Here is a 14,843-nt window from a genome sequence, read left to right as displayed (position 1 = left end):
AGACCTTACTCTATTCTCAAATGCAGAGGTAGAGGGAACACTGTACTATTCTCATGGAATTTTTATCCTACCCCATATATCTGTAACAACCTGCCACCCACAAATAAGAAACGGAGATGAAAACTAGTTCCATTACAAACATTTATTTAATCAAGCTAGAACAAAATTATATAAGAACTATAAATGTATATAAAATTTTCCCACTGCAGACATATACTAATGTTTATCATTGCTTTTATTATTAAAAAAATTTTAATCAACGTTTTGATATACTTACTTGTGTGGGTACCTTTGTTGGCATTTTGAATACAATCTAGATTTGGCAATTTTTCATTGGACAAAAATGCTTGTGCAATGGCTGTATAAAAACTTCGTGCTACACCACTGCCCTCTCCTGGTTCATCCTTAAATGTGACTTTTACTCTGTGGACAGCCATTGGTGTAGTGGCACATCTTCGACCAAAATGATTATTAAGCTGCCTCATAGTCTGCTGAATGAGAAGATCTCGATCTCGATCAACCTATTAAAACATGCCAAAAGGTAGTAAATTCAATGCTAGAAACCATAAATTTTTGTGAAATATCTAAAAATAAAGGGGCTAGGCACAGTGATAAATACCTATAATTCTAGGTATAGATGAGGAAATCCCAGGTAGAAGGGCCAGTATCAAGGCTCAAGGCCAGCCAGGATAATAAATTTAGCAAGACTATTATCTCAAAATTCAAGCGGGTAGATGAGGTGTGGCCCATAAGAGCCTCTGTTTAGCAAGCTCTAGGCCCTAAATTCAAACTCCAGCACCATACTGTCTCCCCCGCAAGAAAAGACAATGCATTTCGTCTCTTATTAGGGAATTATGATGATCACGGGTCAACACCAACCTGGGCAAAAAGTTTGTGAGACTCCTTCAATCAATAAAAGCAGGGCACAGTGGCATATACCTATCACCTAGCTATGTGGGAAGTGTAAATAGGAGAGGAGAGTAGCATTGGCCAGCTCAGGAATAGATGTGTGACCTTATCCTAAAATTAAAAGCACTAGGGTGTGGCTCAAGTTGCAATGTCCATGACTATTATTTGTGGACAAAGCTGAGTTCAAACCTTAGAGTCAACCAAAAACAAAACCAAAATTTGTAGGGAAAAAAGCTGTATATAATAGTGCATTTGTATAATCCCTGCTATGCAGGACATAGAGATAAAAGGATTTTAATTTGAAAAATATAAGCACCCTATATCTTGAGTTATGTCTCCAGTCCAGTATTTTACAGATTAATTGGAGAGTCCCAAGATTTTTGAGCTGGGGCTGGCTTTGAACAATAATCTTCCATTTCTCAGCCTCTTGAGTAGCTATAAATACAGGCATGTGCTGTAAAAACATTGTAAAAGAATTAAGATACATAGAAGTATTCTCTAACTCTCCAATTAAAACCAAAAGTCTAGAAACAAATACAAACATAGCAGCAATGTGCAACTAACAGCCATATCTTAATCTAAATTTTTCTTTTTATTGTCAAGGTGATGTACAAAGGGATTAGTTATATAAATAAGGTAATAAGTGCATTTCTTGTCTAACTTGTTACTCCTTTTAATCTAAATCTGATGATTATCCTTTCTTGTAGGTGCTTCACACCTACAATCCTAGTTACTCAGGAGGCTGAGATCTGAGGATCATGGTTCAAAGCCAGCCCAGGCAGAAATATTCATGAGACTCTTATCTCTAAGATCAAAAAGCCAGAAGTAGAGGCGAGGCTTAAGTAAGCTGGCAGAGCACTAGCCTTGAGTGAAAAAAGCCAAGTACGTGTACAAGCCCTGAATTCAAGCTCCAGTACTAACATCAAAAATCCATTTTTGAAAAATTTGAAAATTAAAATTATGACCATCTCTAAAATAGATTGTTATTCTGCAAACTTTCACACTTAAAATGGCATCCTATAAGTATTACATAAGAAAATCTAAATACCTTTACCTCTAGTGATAAGTCTCTTGACTGCTGGTTTCTCAGTTTTTCCATTTCTCTACGGAATTTTGATTCTTTTACTTCAAAACCACCCAATTCAGTTAGGATCTTAAAAAAAAAAAAACCCAACCAAATAAATTATTGTCTGAAAAATGGTTCTATCAGATAAAATTTTAAAGTGCACAGTACTTACTGATCCTGGTTCTGCTCCAACATCTTCCATGAATACTCTACCAAACAATTCCAAAGAAAGACGCCAACGTCCTAGCAACATATCATGGGAAATAACCATTCCCATGAAGCTACACTGCGGTCTGTAAAAATAATGTCAGTCTATGAAATGTTAACCCCTCTGTACAACACCTTTAATACCAATAACGTTATGTTTCTAATAAACATTTCTATAGCCACTTATTCCTATAACCTCAGCACGTTGCCTATGTTCAAATTTCATCTTATATCCTCTTCTAAAAGTCCCATTTCCAGCTTTACTTAGACAATTTTTTGGGGGGAGGGGGGAGTCAGTTGTGGGGCCTGAACTCTGGACCTGGACACTGTCACTCAGCTCTTCATCTTAAGGCAAGCACTCTACCACTGCGCACCCTCCCAGCCCATTTAGACAATTCTTGAATCCCCTCTATGACATTCCTTGCCAGAATTTCCATTTCCTAAATATATCTCAATCAATGATGTTCAGCTCAAATTCCATATGGCCTAAAGATAGTGTCAATTCCTCTTGATTTTTCTTTTCTATTAGTACTATTTATTTCCCTACAACAGATGTGAAGCAGTTTTTCTTCCCCCTTGTCTAGAGCGATAAAAGCCCATGTTGACTTTCTCTTCCTTTGTTATTTCCTTTCCATCCTTATCTTCAACTCCATTTTTGTCACTAACTAGAATAAGTAACAGCTTTCCAATTGGTCTTCCTACCTTTAATTCTTCTCTCCAATTTGTTCCCACACATTGCCAATTTAGCTCAAAACATACTGCTCCAGAATACAGAAACTATCTCCTGCCTTATGTTTGTTAGACAACGTAAACACAGTGTATCTTATTTTTGTTAGCTTTTTTACACCTTCTAAACAAGTATTCCCCCCCCCACTAATTAGCTCATTAACTTGCAGATACCATGTCACCAAAACATATAAATAGAAGAAACATTTTAAAGCATGGTCATTAGGGTAAAAAGTATGACCATTACCAATATTAAGACATAATATGTGCAAATTCTCATTTAGTAGCAAAATTCAACTTTACTAAGAAAATTACCATTTGTATACAAGACAAAGGAACCCAAATATGAATTAATATATTTAGAAAATACTAGCCTGTCTTAGCTGAGTGACCAGAACAGCTTTATAGTCTGGCATTTTGGTGTGGGTATATATACATATACATGTACACACATACACGTATACACACATATTTACATGTGCATGTATACATACATATATACATATATGTGTATGTATACATGTATATATCTGTATGTGTGTACGTGTGTGTGTGTGTGTGTGTGTGTGTGTGTGTGTGTATTTTGCCAATCCTGGACTCTGTCCTGGAGCCTCTTTGTGCTGTTTATGTAATACTGAGGAATGCATGCTAGACAAGCACTCTACTACTAAGCCACATTCCCAGCTCATGTTCCTATATTTTAAGACAGTATATTAAACATTAAAAACAAAGTTTTAGAACTTTTCAAAAAAAGTTTTAGAAATGTTACTCAACTACAAAACTGTCATAAAATCTAAGTCCACAAAATTTATAATTTCTACATAAGGGTTTTCTAAATCCAACTTCCTAAAAGAAGCACAATAGCAGTAAGCAATAAAGGAGGAACAGTACTTTCATTTAGTGAGTACCTGAAAGATGTGAGAGGTGGTCCTTCACTTTCAGTAAGACCTATTTCTGCCAGTAAACTACTTTTCAGTTGTGCAGCAAGATCATGAGCCGATGGGCCTGGTTTTGAATTCTCAGCTTCTTCTGCCTGCATGTTCTGTTCTTCTCCTTCCTTTTTTTGCCGATTTTGCATGTTCATTACATTTTTCAGATTGGCAGCGTAAGACATTTTTGTTGGAAGAACCTATCAATTTTATGTTTAAAAGTTACAAACCAAAAAAAATCACTAAGATGTTGTTTTCAACTCAGTATAGGCCAAGTCTCCACAGAAATCGCGTTAAATAATTTACTCCCCCTTTTGGAAGTTTTTGCTATAGAGCCAGCAAATCCCCTGGCAAGCCACCCATTCCAGTGCACTCACCACAGCAGTCTTAAGGAATCTAAAACATACATGGGCCATTTAAGTCCCTAATATATTTCTAGTGTTTTTAATATTGGATTCCCTCTTACTGCTTAATATTAAAAAATTTATTCACTTACGTTTCTTCTGCCCCTGCTTTTTTAAAGTATTACCTTTAAACAAGTTTAAGAGTTTAATTTGAGGCTCTCAAGTAACACCTATATCTCTAGATCCTACCACCGAACTTGGTTGTATGGCAAAAGACATGCCCATGTAAAATTTATCCCTTCAAAGCCTCAATTTCTCACTCATAAAACTAGGATAATTATGTTTTCTACTCAACATGGCTAGAAAGATAAAGACAGTATTCAGGACACAGTGTCACCAGGAACTGTTGAATACCATTGATGCTTATCCACCCCTATCACTGATTCATTCATTTAGCAAAAGTCAAACAAATTTTAAGCTAAAATTATGTATGCTCATGTGTATAAAAAAGCATATACATACATAGGAACATCTGAATTTTCAGCATCATAAAATAATTAACTTTGTGAACCAAAGTACATAATAAAGCTGCTTTTATGGAGCAAGTTAATGATAGCGATGGACAAATAAAATATTTTCTGTTAATAATTTCTACAAATCTAAGTGTTGGGACCAGTTATTAATAAATATTAAACTGAGGTATTATCTTACCTCAAGGCAATTTCTGTCCATTGTAACCTCCATTAAGCACTTCCCACTACTGGCAGATGAGGAATAAAGACCCTGACTTGGACGGCCAAAAAGGTCCTCCTTTCTAGCATTTGGCTGGAAGTGTAACAAGAGATATTCTAGTTACATTGAAGACTCTATAAAGAATGTCAGAAAAAAAGTCTTAAAAATAGTTCCGTTCACCTGTAGCAGGTGTGGTTGGTCAGCCAACGGGATGGCTTCAGCCAAAGGCACTTCAAATGGATTTGGAGGTATACACCCAAGGAACGTCATAGAGTCTGAACGTCGGAAAAATGGATGGTTCTGGCCAGTTTCTGCAGGAACAGAGTCATCATCCTTATCATTCAAAGTAGCACCTAAACATAGAAAGATAGAATGTTTAAGAAATTTTATTAGCGAAGAGTATTATTAACTGTCAAATCCAGAACTCCTGGTGTCTTTCAAGAATGTCAATGTACTCAAGACCAATAATCCAAAATACTATTTTCTGGGGGTACAGGGGGGGGTTGCTGGCTTTTTTTTTTTTTTTTTGCCAGTCCTGGTGCTTGAACTCAGGGCCTGGGCACTGTCCCTGAGCTTCTTTTTGCTCAAGGCTAGCACTCTACCACTTAAGCCACAGCGCTACTTCTGGCATTTTCTGTGTATGTGATACTAAGGAATCAAACCCAGGACTTCATGCATGCTAGGCAAGCACTCTACCATTAAACCACAATCCCAGCCACAATACTGATATTTTTAAGTGATAATTCCAAATATGGCAGCTTAATATTGTTACAGTGTTAAATTTTATGCTATATCAAAACAACAACAAAAGTAAAAACAAATATGACTCCTCCCTATACTGGCATGTGCCATATCCTTCCTTTATGTTATCTAGAATTGAAGCAGAATAACAGGGCATATTCAGTACCCTATCACTGACTAGTCCAAGAGAAGATAACCACCAGAAGCTTAACTCTAATCATTTACTTTCCCCATTAACTCATGTATCCCAATAGCAGTCAACACACCAGCATCAACTCTTCTTTATTAAAGAGAACTTTGGTATGGCTTAGTGTGCTGTAAAAATAATAAGCTATGGCCAACTTTTCAAAAGGGTATTAGATCAACTGTCGGTACGTGGATGAGGAAGTGGAGCTGTGGCTCAAGTGTCAGAGTACTAGCCTTGAGCAAAAAGCTCAAGGACAGCACTTCAGCTGTACATATACACATGAAAAAAACCCTTATGAGATTATGCATTAACCATTAATGAGTTCTTATAGTCACTGACATTAACAAATGCTTTTTCTAAGACTATAAATTTAGTGCCCAAATAATACTTAAGGAATCAAAAGTATAAAACTATGAGAAATGCAAATGAAGGATAAAGGAGAAAAACAAGGACTGTTGAGACATTTTTTTAACATTAACTCATCCTTAATTATGAGATGTATATTACAAAGGTATTTAAGGAAAAATAGAAAGGTAAGAAATGGGACATAGAGAAGAAAAGAGAAATTCCCACCCAGACAGAAACTAATGAAGTTAAAAAGCTTGAAGGGGAAATACTGAGGCAGCCAGTTCTTGAAGTAGGTTAGCAGATTTTCTGTGCACTAACTTTGATTGGTGTCATCATCGTTTTCATGTTCTGAATCTTCATTATCAATACCCAGTTCCAAAAGTTCTCGTGTCCTTTGAAAAGACAAATGAGTCACTTTAAATCAAGTATTAAATCTGGTCAAAAAGTTAGGTGAATGGTAGGTAATAAAAAAAAAAAAACACTGAAGTCACTTTAGTAGCTAGGCAGTATCTAACACTGATTATGTTCAGGTACTAATAAATGGTGGACTGATCTGCCTAATGCATTTCACTAATAGGCTGAACAGAAATAAAAATCAAACAAGAAATAGTGTCTAGGGGCTAAGAAGGTGGCTCAGTGGTAGAGTGCTTGCCTTGCATGCATGAGGCCCTGGGTTCGATTCCTCAGCACCACACAAGCAGAAAAAGCCAGAAGTGGCACTGTGGCTCAAGTGTTAGAGCGCTAGCCTTGAGATGAAGAGCTGAGGGACAGAGTTTAGGTCCCACGACTGACTAAAAAAAAAAAAAAAAAAGAAATAGTGTCTATACAAATTCTTACAGAAAATGTGATACTTAAAAGTCAAAGTATTTTAAGTATGAGGCCAAACTGGATTCTTAAATTTCAGTGAATTGTGACACAGAAACGTGGGACAAACTAGGCCTACTTCCCCCACATGAAATGTTCCTGTAGTGTATCTTTCCTGCAGTGTGTATTCCTTACTCCCAAATCTGACCATTTACTTAGAGACCACACCAATCAAGTACTTCTTAAAACAATTTCATGCCAAGAATGAAAATACCTTTTGCGTTCTAGCTGAGGAGTATCCAATGTTGTTTGCTGATTCATTGCTTTAATCCAATATATAAGGGCTTGAAAAACATATGCCACATGCTTCAATGAGCAAACATCCAAAACTGGAAGAACATCAGAATGCTCGTCATTATGAGACCGCATTAAAGAAAGAGCATAATTAAGGAAGTCTCCTCGAGCAGACATCATTCCTTGACGGGCACTAAGCAATGTGGCACGTCTACAGAAGCAAAAAGAAATAAAGATGTTTATTAAGAAACACACTATCATAAATGAAATATTTAGAACTGAGAGGTATTCATTGAGCATGTGGTCCTACTTAGAAATGTAAGCACTGTCTATGGTTTACAGCCCCATGCTTTTGTATAGGCATAAAAATCTAGGATCCTCTGCAGTAGCAGAAAGAACTTTAGCCCTTAAGAGTGATTCTCAAACTTCAAGGTCTATCAAAATCACCTGGAGAGCCTATTTAAAGTATTTGAGGGGCTGGGAAGTTGGCTCAGTGGTAGAGTGCTTGCCTTGCATGCATGAGGCCCTGGATTCGATTCCTCAGCACCACATAAGCAGAAAAAGCTGGAAGTGGCACTGTGGCTCAAGTGGTAGAGTGCTAGTCTTGAGCTGAAGAGCTGAGGGACAGCACTCAGGCCCACAGTTCAGGCCCCACGACCAAAAAAAAAAGTAATAAAAAAATAAAGTATTTGCAGGTGTATGCAACAACAAAGAATTGGCATTTCTAATAAGTTATTATTATTTAAGACTGATGCTGTTCTAGGAGCTACATTTGAGAACCAGTGTCATATTTGACAATGAAAACACAAACAACAGAGATACACAAGCTGGAGTTTATCATAATAAAAAACCCTACCACTACCAAGAAAAGGAAAAGATAACCCACAGAATGAAATGATAATTTTAAAAATCATACACTTGATTAGAGTTTTGTATTCAAAATATAGAGAACTCATGCAATTCAACATATAATCAACTATCAGTTCCACAAGTGGGCAATTTACCCGAAAGGACTAAAAATGTGTACCCATACAAAAACCTGTAATACAAATGCACTTCGGCACATTATAAACAATAGTGAAAAGGTACACATAATCTACAGGTACATCAATTGATGAATGAACAAATCATAGTAATCCATACAATGAAGTAATCAGAAATAGTGGAGTTACTAATGTTTGGGTAATCCCTGGTCCTGATTACTTGTAATTATGTAGAAAGAACAAAAATAATAAAGATAAATATTTTAACTATCATTCAACAGGAAAGGGAAAGTAGGAAAAATGTAAATTGAGAAAACAAATACCTTTGGTAATCACACATATTTTTTCCCTTCCTGAGTACAAAGTAAAATTACAGTCAAAATAAATCTTTCCATGATTACTACATGCCTAATACAGGTGGGGAGGAACAGGGAAGAATGATATATAAGGAGACAACGCTAATAACTGTAATAGCAAATAATATGAATGGATTATTTAAGCATGTTTTGGATTGCCAGTCACTGGTGGCTCATGGCTGTAATCCTAGTTACTCAGGAGGCTGAGAATGACAGTCTATCTCTAACTACAAAAAAGCCAAAAATCCAACTGTGGCTCAAATGTTAGAGTGCTTTGAACAAAAAAAGAGCTCAGGACAGTCCCCAAGTGGAGAATTCAAGCCCTGGGACCAAACACCTAAAATTAAAACAGAACAAACAACATCTTAGCTGGGCACTGGTGGCTAATGCCTATAATTCTAGCTACTCAGGAGACAGAGATCTGAGGATCATAGTTCAAAGCCAGCCTTGGGCAAGGAAGTTCATGAGACTTATCTCCAATGAACCACTCAGAAAACTGCAAGTGCTGCTGTGGTTCAAGTGTAGAATGCTTGCCTTGAACTGAAGGGCTGAGGGACACAGCACCCAGGCACAGAGTTCTACCACTTAAGCCACAGCGCCACTTCCAGCTTTTTTCCTTTTGCTTATGTGGTGCTGAGGAATCGAACCCAGGGCCTCATGCATGCAAGGCAAGAGCTCTACCACTGAGCCACCTTCCCAGCCCCTCACTTCGTTCTTTACAAGAAGATGAGATCAAATGTTAATAGCAACTAAAAAGCTGGAACTTTCTAGGATACTCTCCTCGACACAGTAAATCTAAAGAATTGCATACCGTCTTCCTTCAAGGGTTCGTAAGCTAGCCTCTTCACGTGCAGTCATTCTCTCTCTTCGGGCTGAATTCTGAGAAGCATGAAGAGGATGGTTTGGATGTCCGGGGTCACCAGCAGATGCTAATGCAGAACCGTAACGTAATTGAGCTTCAGTAGAATCCATAATACTGACCATCCAGTTCCATGTGGGAATAAGCTTTTCTTCTACGTAGTTCTATGAAGATCAAACTAAAATAGTTAAAACTATCCAAAGAGAGCTAAACTTAGTATGTTTTAACATTTACAATTTTAAATGCCCATTATACTGGAATTCTCATAGTAAAAGGCCAAAAATATATTTGAATAAATATCTTTTTAGTGGTATCATACCTGTAAGTTTATTGCATCTTGATAAGTCAATTTCACAGCTGCTGGAATTTGAGAGTATACTAGGTGATTATACTTAGGAATGAGGCCCATCAAGTCCGAGATTTGTCTGATGACAATGCTGTAAGCCCTGGCTAAACTGCTTGCAGATGTTAAGTAGCTGCTGGCATTGCTAGCTTCCAAAGCAGCTGCTGCAGCTGCAGCACTTGTACTGATGGTACCACTCCGGCGTAAATTTGAAGGATCAATATAAATCAAACCCGCAGAACTAGCTATAAGGAAAAAGGACAATCACAATGAGCTAATGTCAGTTGTAAAATGTCATTTATGTAAATCTAAATGGCCAGTTGGTAATATTTAAGTTAGCAAAATCTAGTAGAGTTAAAGGGAACAAAAATTAATATTCTTAATTTGTATTCCTCCCATCACTGATAAAAGAGGGATTGGTGACAGCTACAAAAATTTTTAGTGGTCACAGTGGGGAAGTGTCAAGGAAAGGCGAAGTGGGTAAAATTTTGATGTTGGCTAACAACCTCTAATACACAAGTTCCCATACAAAAAGAATAATCTGTATTTGAGACTCAACAAAATAATAATGAATTATTATTGTAAAACCATTTCCCAAATTTTAATAACTTAAGAAGCCCAAACACAGATGCTTTTTCAGACTTGCCTGTTGGCGTGGATGTGCTGGAAGGGGCTGTGCTGGCAGCTCGCTGATGCTGGGTGTTGCGAACAGCCCACTGCATGGAACGGGGAGCTTGGGCAGCACCACTGGCATGGGAGCTATTTGTGGTTCTTTCTAAAGGTTCATCAAGCATAAAAGTCTCCTGTTCTATGTCGTCACTCTGACTACTGCTGCTATCAGAATCACTTGAGTCATTTGACTGAGAATCATCTTCAGAAAAAAAGGCAGGAACACTGCTTGCTCCTAAATGTTTAAAACAACATTAAGTTTCTTGACAATTTAGACTAAAATATACTCTCATTCAGAAAAAACACATATATTAAGTACAATGGCAAGTTACAAGAAATAAATAGTCTACAAAGCCCATGATTAAAATAGTTAAATTTGGAAGTGGCTTTGTGGTTCAAAGAGGTATAGAGTGCTAGCCTTGAGCAAAAAAGGTCAGGGACAGAGCCAGGCCCTGAGTTCAAGCCCCAGACCAACAAAAATAAATGCACATGCACATGCGCACACACAAAATGGTTAAATTAGAAAGTAACTTTTAACAAACTTCAAAACTTCCATTATCTAAAATCCAGAAAGTGGAGAACATGTCTTTAAAATAAAATCTGGTTCAATAACATCTAGAAATGAAGTGATAAAGACTTTCCCCTTATACACATCATACTAATTCACGTTAAATACACAGCCTAAGCTTCAGCAAGAACTTCAGATGAGGCAACACACCTGCTTCAGAGCCAGCAGTTGCTGCAGTGACAACACTTCTGCGCCCACTAGCATTATCTTGGTTGCTATGGTTACTTTCACTGTCACTTTCTGTCTCAGCAGCAGCTAACAAATCCAGCTCCATGTCACTACCTAGGAAATATATTTAAATGGTATTAATAAAAAAATTGAAAACAAACCATGGGTTAAGATCTGGGAAGCCAAAAATTAGCATCTAAGGAAGTATAGTATTAAGACCAAAAAATACAAAGATAGAATTAAAAAAAAAAAAGGCAGAGACTATTCAGCATCTGAAGAATTAATTACTAGGTATATCATGGTAGTCAATGACTGATTATATACGCCATTAAAAAATCTCTCCTGGGCTGGGAAGGTGGCTCAGTGGTAGAGTGTTTGCCTCTCACGCATGAGGCCCTGGGTTCGATTCCTCAGCACCACATAAACAGAAAAAGCCAGAAGTGGCGCTGTGGCTCAAGTGATAGAGTGCTAGCTTTGAGCTGAAGAGCTGAGGGACAGCACCCAGGCCCAGAGTTCAAGCCCCACAGCCAACAAAACAAAACAAAACAAAAACAAAAAATCTCTCCTATAGAGCCATAGGTACATGCAGAAAGTGTTAGAAACATCAGCCACTAGGTCCATGCTCCATTTTTATCTGTTTTACTTTCATCAAAAACATTAAATCGGGGCTGGGAAGGTGGCTCAGTGGTAGAGCGCTTGCCTTGCATTCCTGAGGCCCTGGGTTCAATTCCTCAGCACCACATAAGCAAAAAGAAAAAAAGCTGGAAGTGGCTCAAGTGGTGGAGTGCTACCCTTGAGCTGAAGAGCTAAGTAAGGGACAGCGCCCAGGCCCAGAGTTCAGGCCCCACGACCAGACCCAAAACAAAACAAAACAACAAAAAAAAAAAACCATTAAATCTTGCTGGGCACCAGTGGCTTATGCCTGTAATTTTAGCTAGTTAGGAGGTTGAGATTTGAAGATCGTGGTTTTAAACCAGTCCAGGCAGAGAGTCCCTGTGAGATTCGTATTTCCAATTAATCTCTCAAAAACTGGAAGTGGCACTGTGGCTCATATGGTAGAGTGCTACCTTTGAGCACAAAGAGGCTCAGGGACAGCACACAGGCCCTGAGTTCAAGATCCACAGCCAACAAAAACAAAAACATTAATTCTTAATCCCCATTACTTAGGAAGCAGAGATGGAACGATCTTGGCCTGCACAAAAGTTACCAAGACTCCATCTCTCCCTGAATTATATTATTTTTAATTATCTTTTAAAAAGACAAAGTTCCTTAAATCAAAAGGGAAAAAAAGAATAAGTTGCATTATGTATGTACATAAGTACATTCATAAAATTTTTTTTAGCTGGGCACTGGTGGCTCACGCCTATAATCCTAGGTACTCAGGAGACTGAAATCTGAGGATCTCGGTTCAAAGCCAGCCTGGGCAGGAAAGTCCATGAGACTCTTATCTCCAATTAACCACCATAAAACCAGAAGTGGAGCTGTGGCTGAAGTAGTAGAGTGCTCACCTTGAGCTGAAGAGCTGAGGGAGAGTGCCCAGGCCAGGATTCAAGCCCCATGACCAACCAAAAATTTAAAAAATAAAAAAAAACAACAATTGCTAGAGACCATTAGCAGAAAATAAGTTTAAGATTTATACATAAAATGGGCTTATCTCTCTTTCATAGAGATCTGATTTATTCATACTGAGTAATTCTCAAATAAGAGGTGTACCATCTTCGTCATGCTCATCATGCTGTCCTTCGGCTTCAGCATTCTCTTCTCCATGCTCTTCCTGCTCATCATGATGATCTTCTTCTCCAGCCACACCTTCCACCACCTCCACCTAAATGTAGGATTTCAATTATAGACAAACCCCTATTTCTATCAGGTGTTCTTCCATTGCAACCAGTAAACTAAAATACAAAGACCCCTAATCACGTATACCATTGAACAGCTTTAAAAAATCATTTATTACTACCTTTTATCAAGTCTTATCAACATATCCGAAAGTTTATGATTAGTTGTGCATAGAATCCTACAGTTAAAAGATTTAAAACTTTTCTGGAGAAGAGGGAGAGTGGTAAGATTTTTGAGCACTTCAACCATTTTAACACTGCACTTTATTTAACATCTTCACTTACAAATACATTGCATGAAGCTACCGAGTGATGTTTGTTGTTTTTTATAAACACTGGGAATACTTTATTCTCAACCTTTAGGGAGGGAAGGGGCCAGGAACTGTTTTTCTGCAAAGAGCCATTTGGATATTTACAACATCACTGCAAGCCACACAAAATTATCAATACAAGCAGATATCTGATGGCAGCCAATCAGAAGCACTCATCTGTCCTGTCACATACCAGATGACTTCATGGGCTTCATATGACCTACAAGGCTGAATATTGCCAACTCTTGCTTTAGGTTAAAAATAGTGTCAAATATCCAGTAAGTCAATGGTTACTAAAATCATGTTAATATACACAAACATGTTTATACATAACGTGGCAGGTGGCTCATGCCTATAATCCTAGCTACTCAGGAGGCTGAGATCTGAGGATTACAATTCAAAGCCAGCCTGGGCAGAAAAGTCCATGGGAGACTCATTTCCAATTTTAGCTACTCAAAAACTAGAAGTGGCGTTATGGCTCAAAGTGGTAAAGCACTAGCCTTGTGCTGAAAAACTCAGGGACAGTACCCAGGCCCAGAGGTCAAGCCCCACGACCAACAAAAAAAAAAAGACCATATAACCAGTCTACAAAGCTGGACACAAATGTTCCATTTAATGTCTTAAGTTACTATTAATGTAACTTCCAGTGACTATTCCTCCACCAAATACAAGTTTTGAATCTACCACAATTAAAACAATTCAATCAGTCACAGGTGGCTCATGTTTATAATCCTCCTTACTTGAGGCTGAGATCTGAGGATTGCAGTTCAAAGCCAGCCCAAGCAGGACAGCCTGTGAGACTCTTATCTCTAATTAAGCACTAAATAACAGATAGTGCAGCTGGCACAAGTGTTATATAGCTAGTCTTGAGTAATAAAGCTCAGAAACAGTGTTTAGGCCTTGAATTCAAGCCCCATGACTGGCACAAAATAGTAATAATAATATATTTTTTAAATCACCTCTTCCACATCTGCTGAAACAATGTCATCCTGTTCTTCATCTCTACCTCTAACAGGCTGGGACTGGCTGATGCGCCTCTGCTGAGGATTGCGGATGATGTAGGATGACTGAGCCTGACTGGAGCTGTAAGGAATGAGGAAATGATGAGTACATACTTCCACATCTCAACCATGCAGCACACTTTAATGCTTCTCTCAGAGAGCATTTAACTCACAATTATATACACACTTGCCAGGATGCTATTTTTAGCCTGACTTCCTTGAAAACCAACAAGAAACGAACAATTTGTCATATCAGAAAATATGAACTCAAATACCATACAGATTTAACTTATACATCTCATATCTGTTTCCTTTCCCACCAGCAGTCCTCAGTTCTGAAGGCTCAGATGGCAACATTTACCAGTTAATAATAAAAAGGCATGCTGATCTTTTTGCACTACCTTGTTAATCACAGACTTGCTAACACATAGAAGGGAAGTATCAGCTTACAAAGTAGGAT

At 37.9% G+C, this 14,843-nt stretch overlaps 1 protein-coding gene across 1 annotated transcript in view; it reads right to left on the bottom strand.

Annotated features, from left to right (window-relative positions):
* The window catches only part of Ubr5 (ubiquitin protein ligase E3 component n-recognin 5), a 113,253-nt gene that overhangs the window by 16,010 nt on the left and 82,400 nt on the right, over nucleotides 1–14,843 (bottom strand). Inside the window, exons 35-48 of the mRNA XM_013012389.1 lie at nucleotides 14,342–14,465; nucleotides 12,947–13,058; nucleotides 11,216–11,347; nucleotides 10,475–10,732; nucleotides 9,805–10,073; nucleotides 9,438–9,649; nucleotides 7,268–7,498; nucleotides 6,508–6,581; nucleotides 5,094–5,266; nucleotides 4,893–5,006; nucleotides 3,817–4,037; nucleotides 2,148–2,268; nucleotides 1,964–2,062; nucleotides 278–521 (exon numbers count right to left, since the gene is read on the bottom strand). Of these exons, the coding sequence (XP_012867843.1) occupies nucleotides 278–521; nucleotides 1,964–2,062; nucleotides 2,148–2,268; nucleotides 3,817–4,037; nucleotides 4,893–5,006; nucleotides 5,094–5,266; nucleotides 6,508–6,581; nucleotides 7,268–7,498; nucleotides 9,438–9,649; nucleotides 9,805–10,073; nucleotides 10,475–10,732; nucleotides 11,216–11,347; nucleotides 12,947–13,058; nucleotides 14,342–14,465 (2,384 nt within the window). The remainder of the gene's footprint in view (nucleotides 1–277; nucleotides 522–1,963; nucleotides 2,063–2,147; nucleotides 2,269–3,816; nucleotides 4,038–4,892; nucleotides 5,007–5,093; nucleotides 5,267–6,507; nucleotides 6,582–7,267; nucleotides 7,499–9,437; nucleotides 9,650–9,804; nucleotides 10,074–10,474; nucleotides 10,733–11,215; nucleotides 11,348–12,946; nucleotides 13,059–14,341; nucleotides 14,466–14,843) is intronic.

Source organism: Dipodomys ordii, unplaced genomic scaffold (assembly GCF_000151885.1).
Source record: "Dipodomys ordii isolate 6190 unplaced genomic scaffold, Dord_2.0 Scaffold17, whole genome shotgun sequence".
Taxonomy (NCBI): Eukaryota; Metazoa; Chordata; class Mammalia; order Rodentia; family Heteromyidae; genus Dipodomys; species Dipodomys ordii.
The sequence above is the reverse complement of the archived record's forward strand: the minus strand, read 5'-3'. Positions and strand labels throughout refer to the sequence as shown.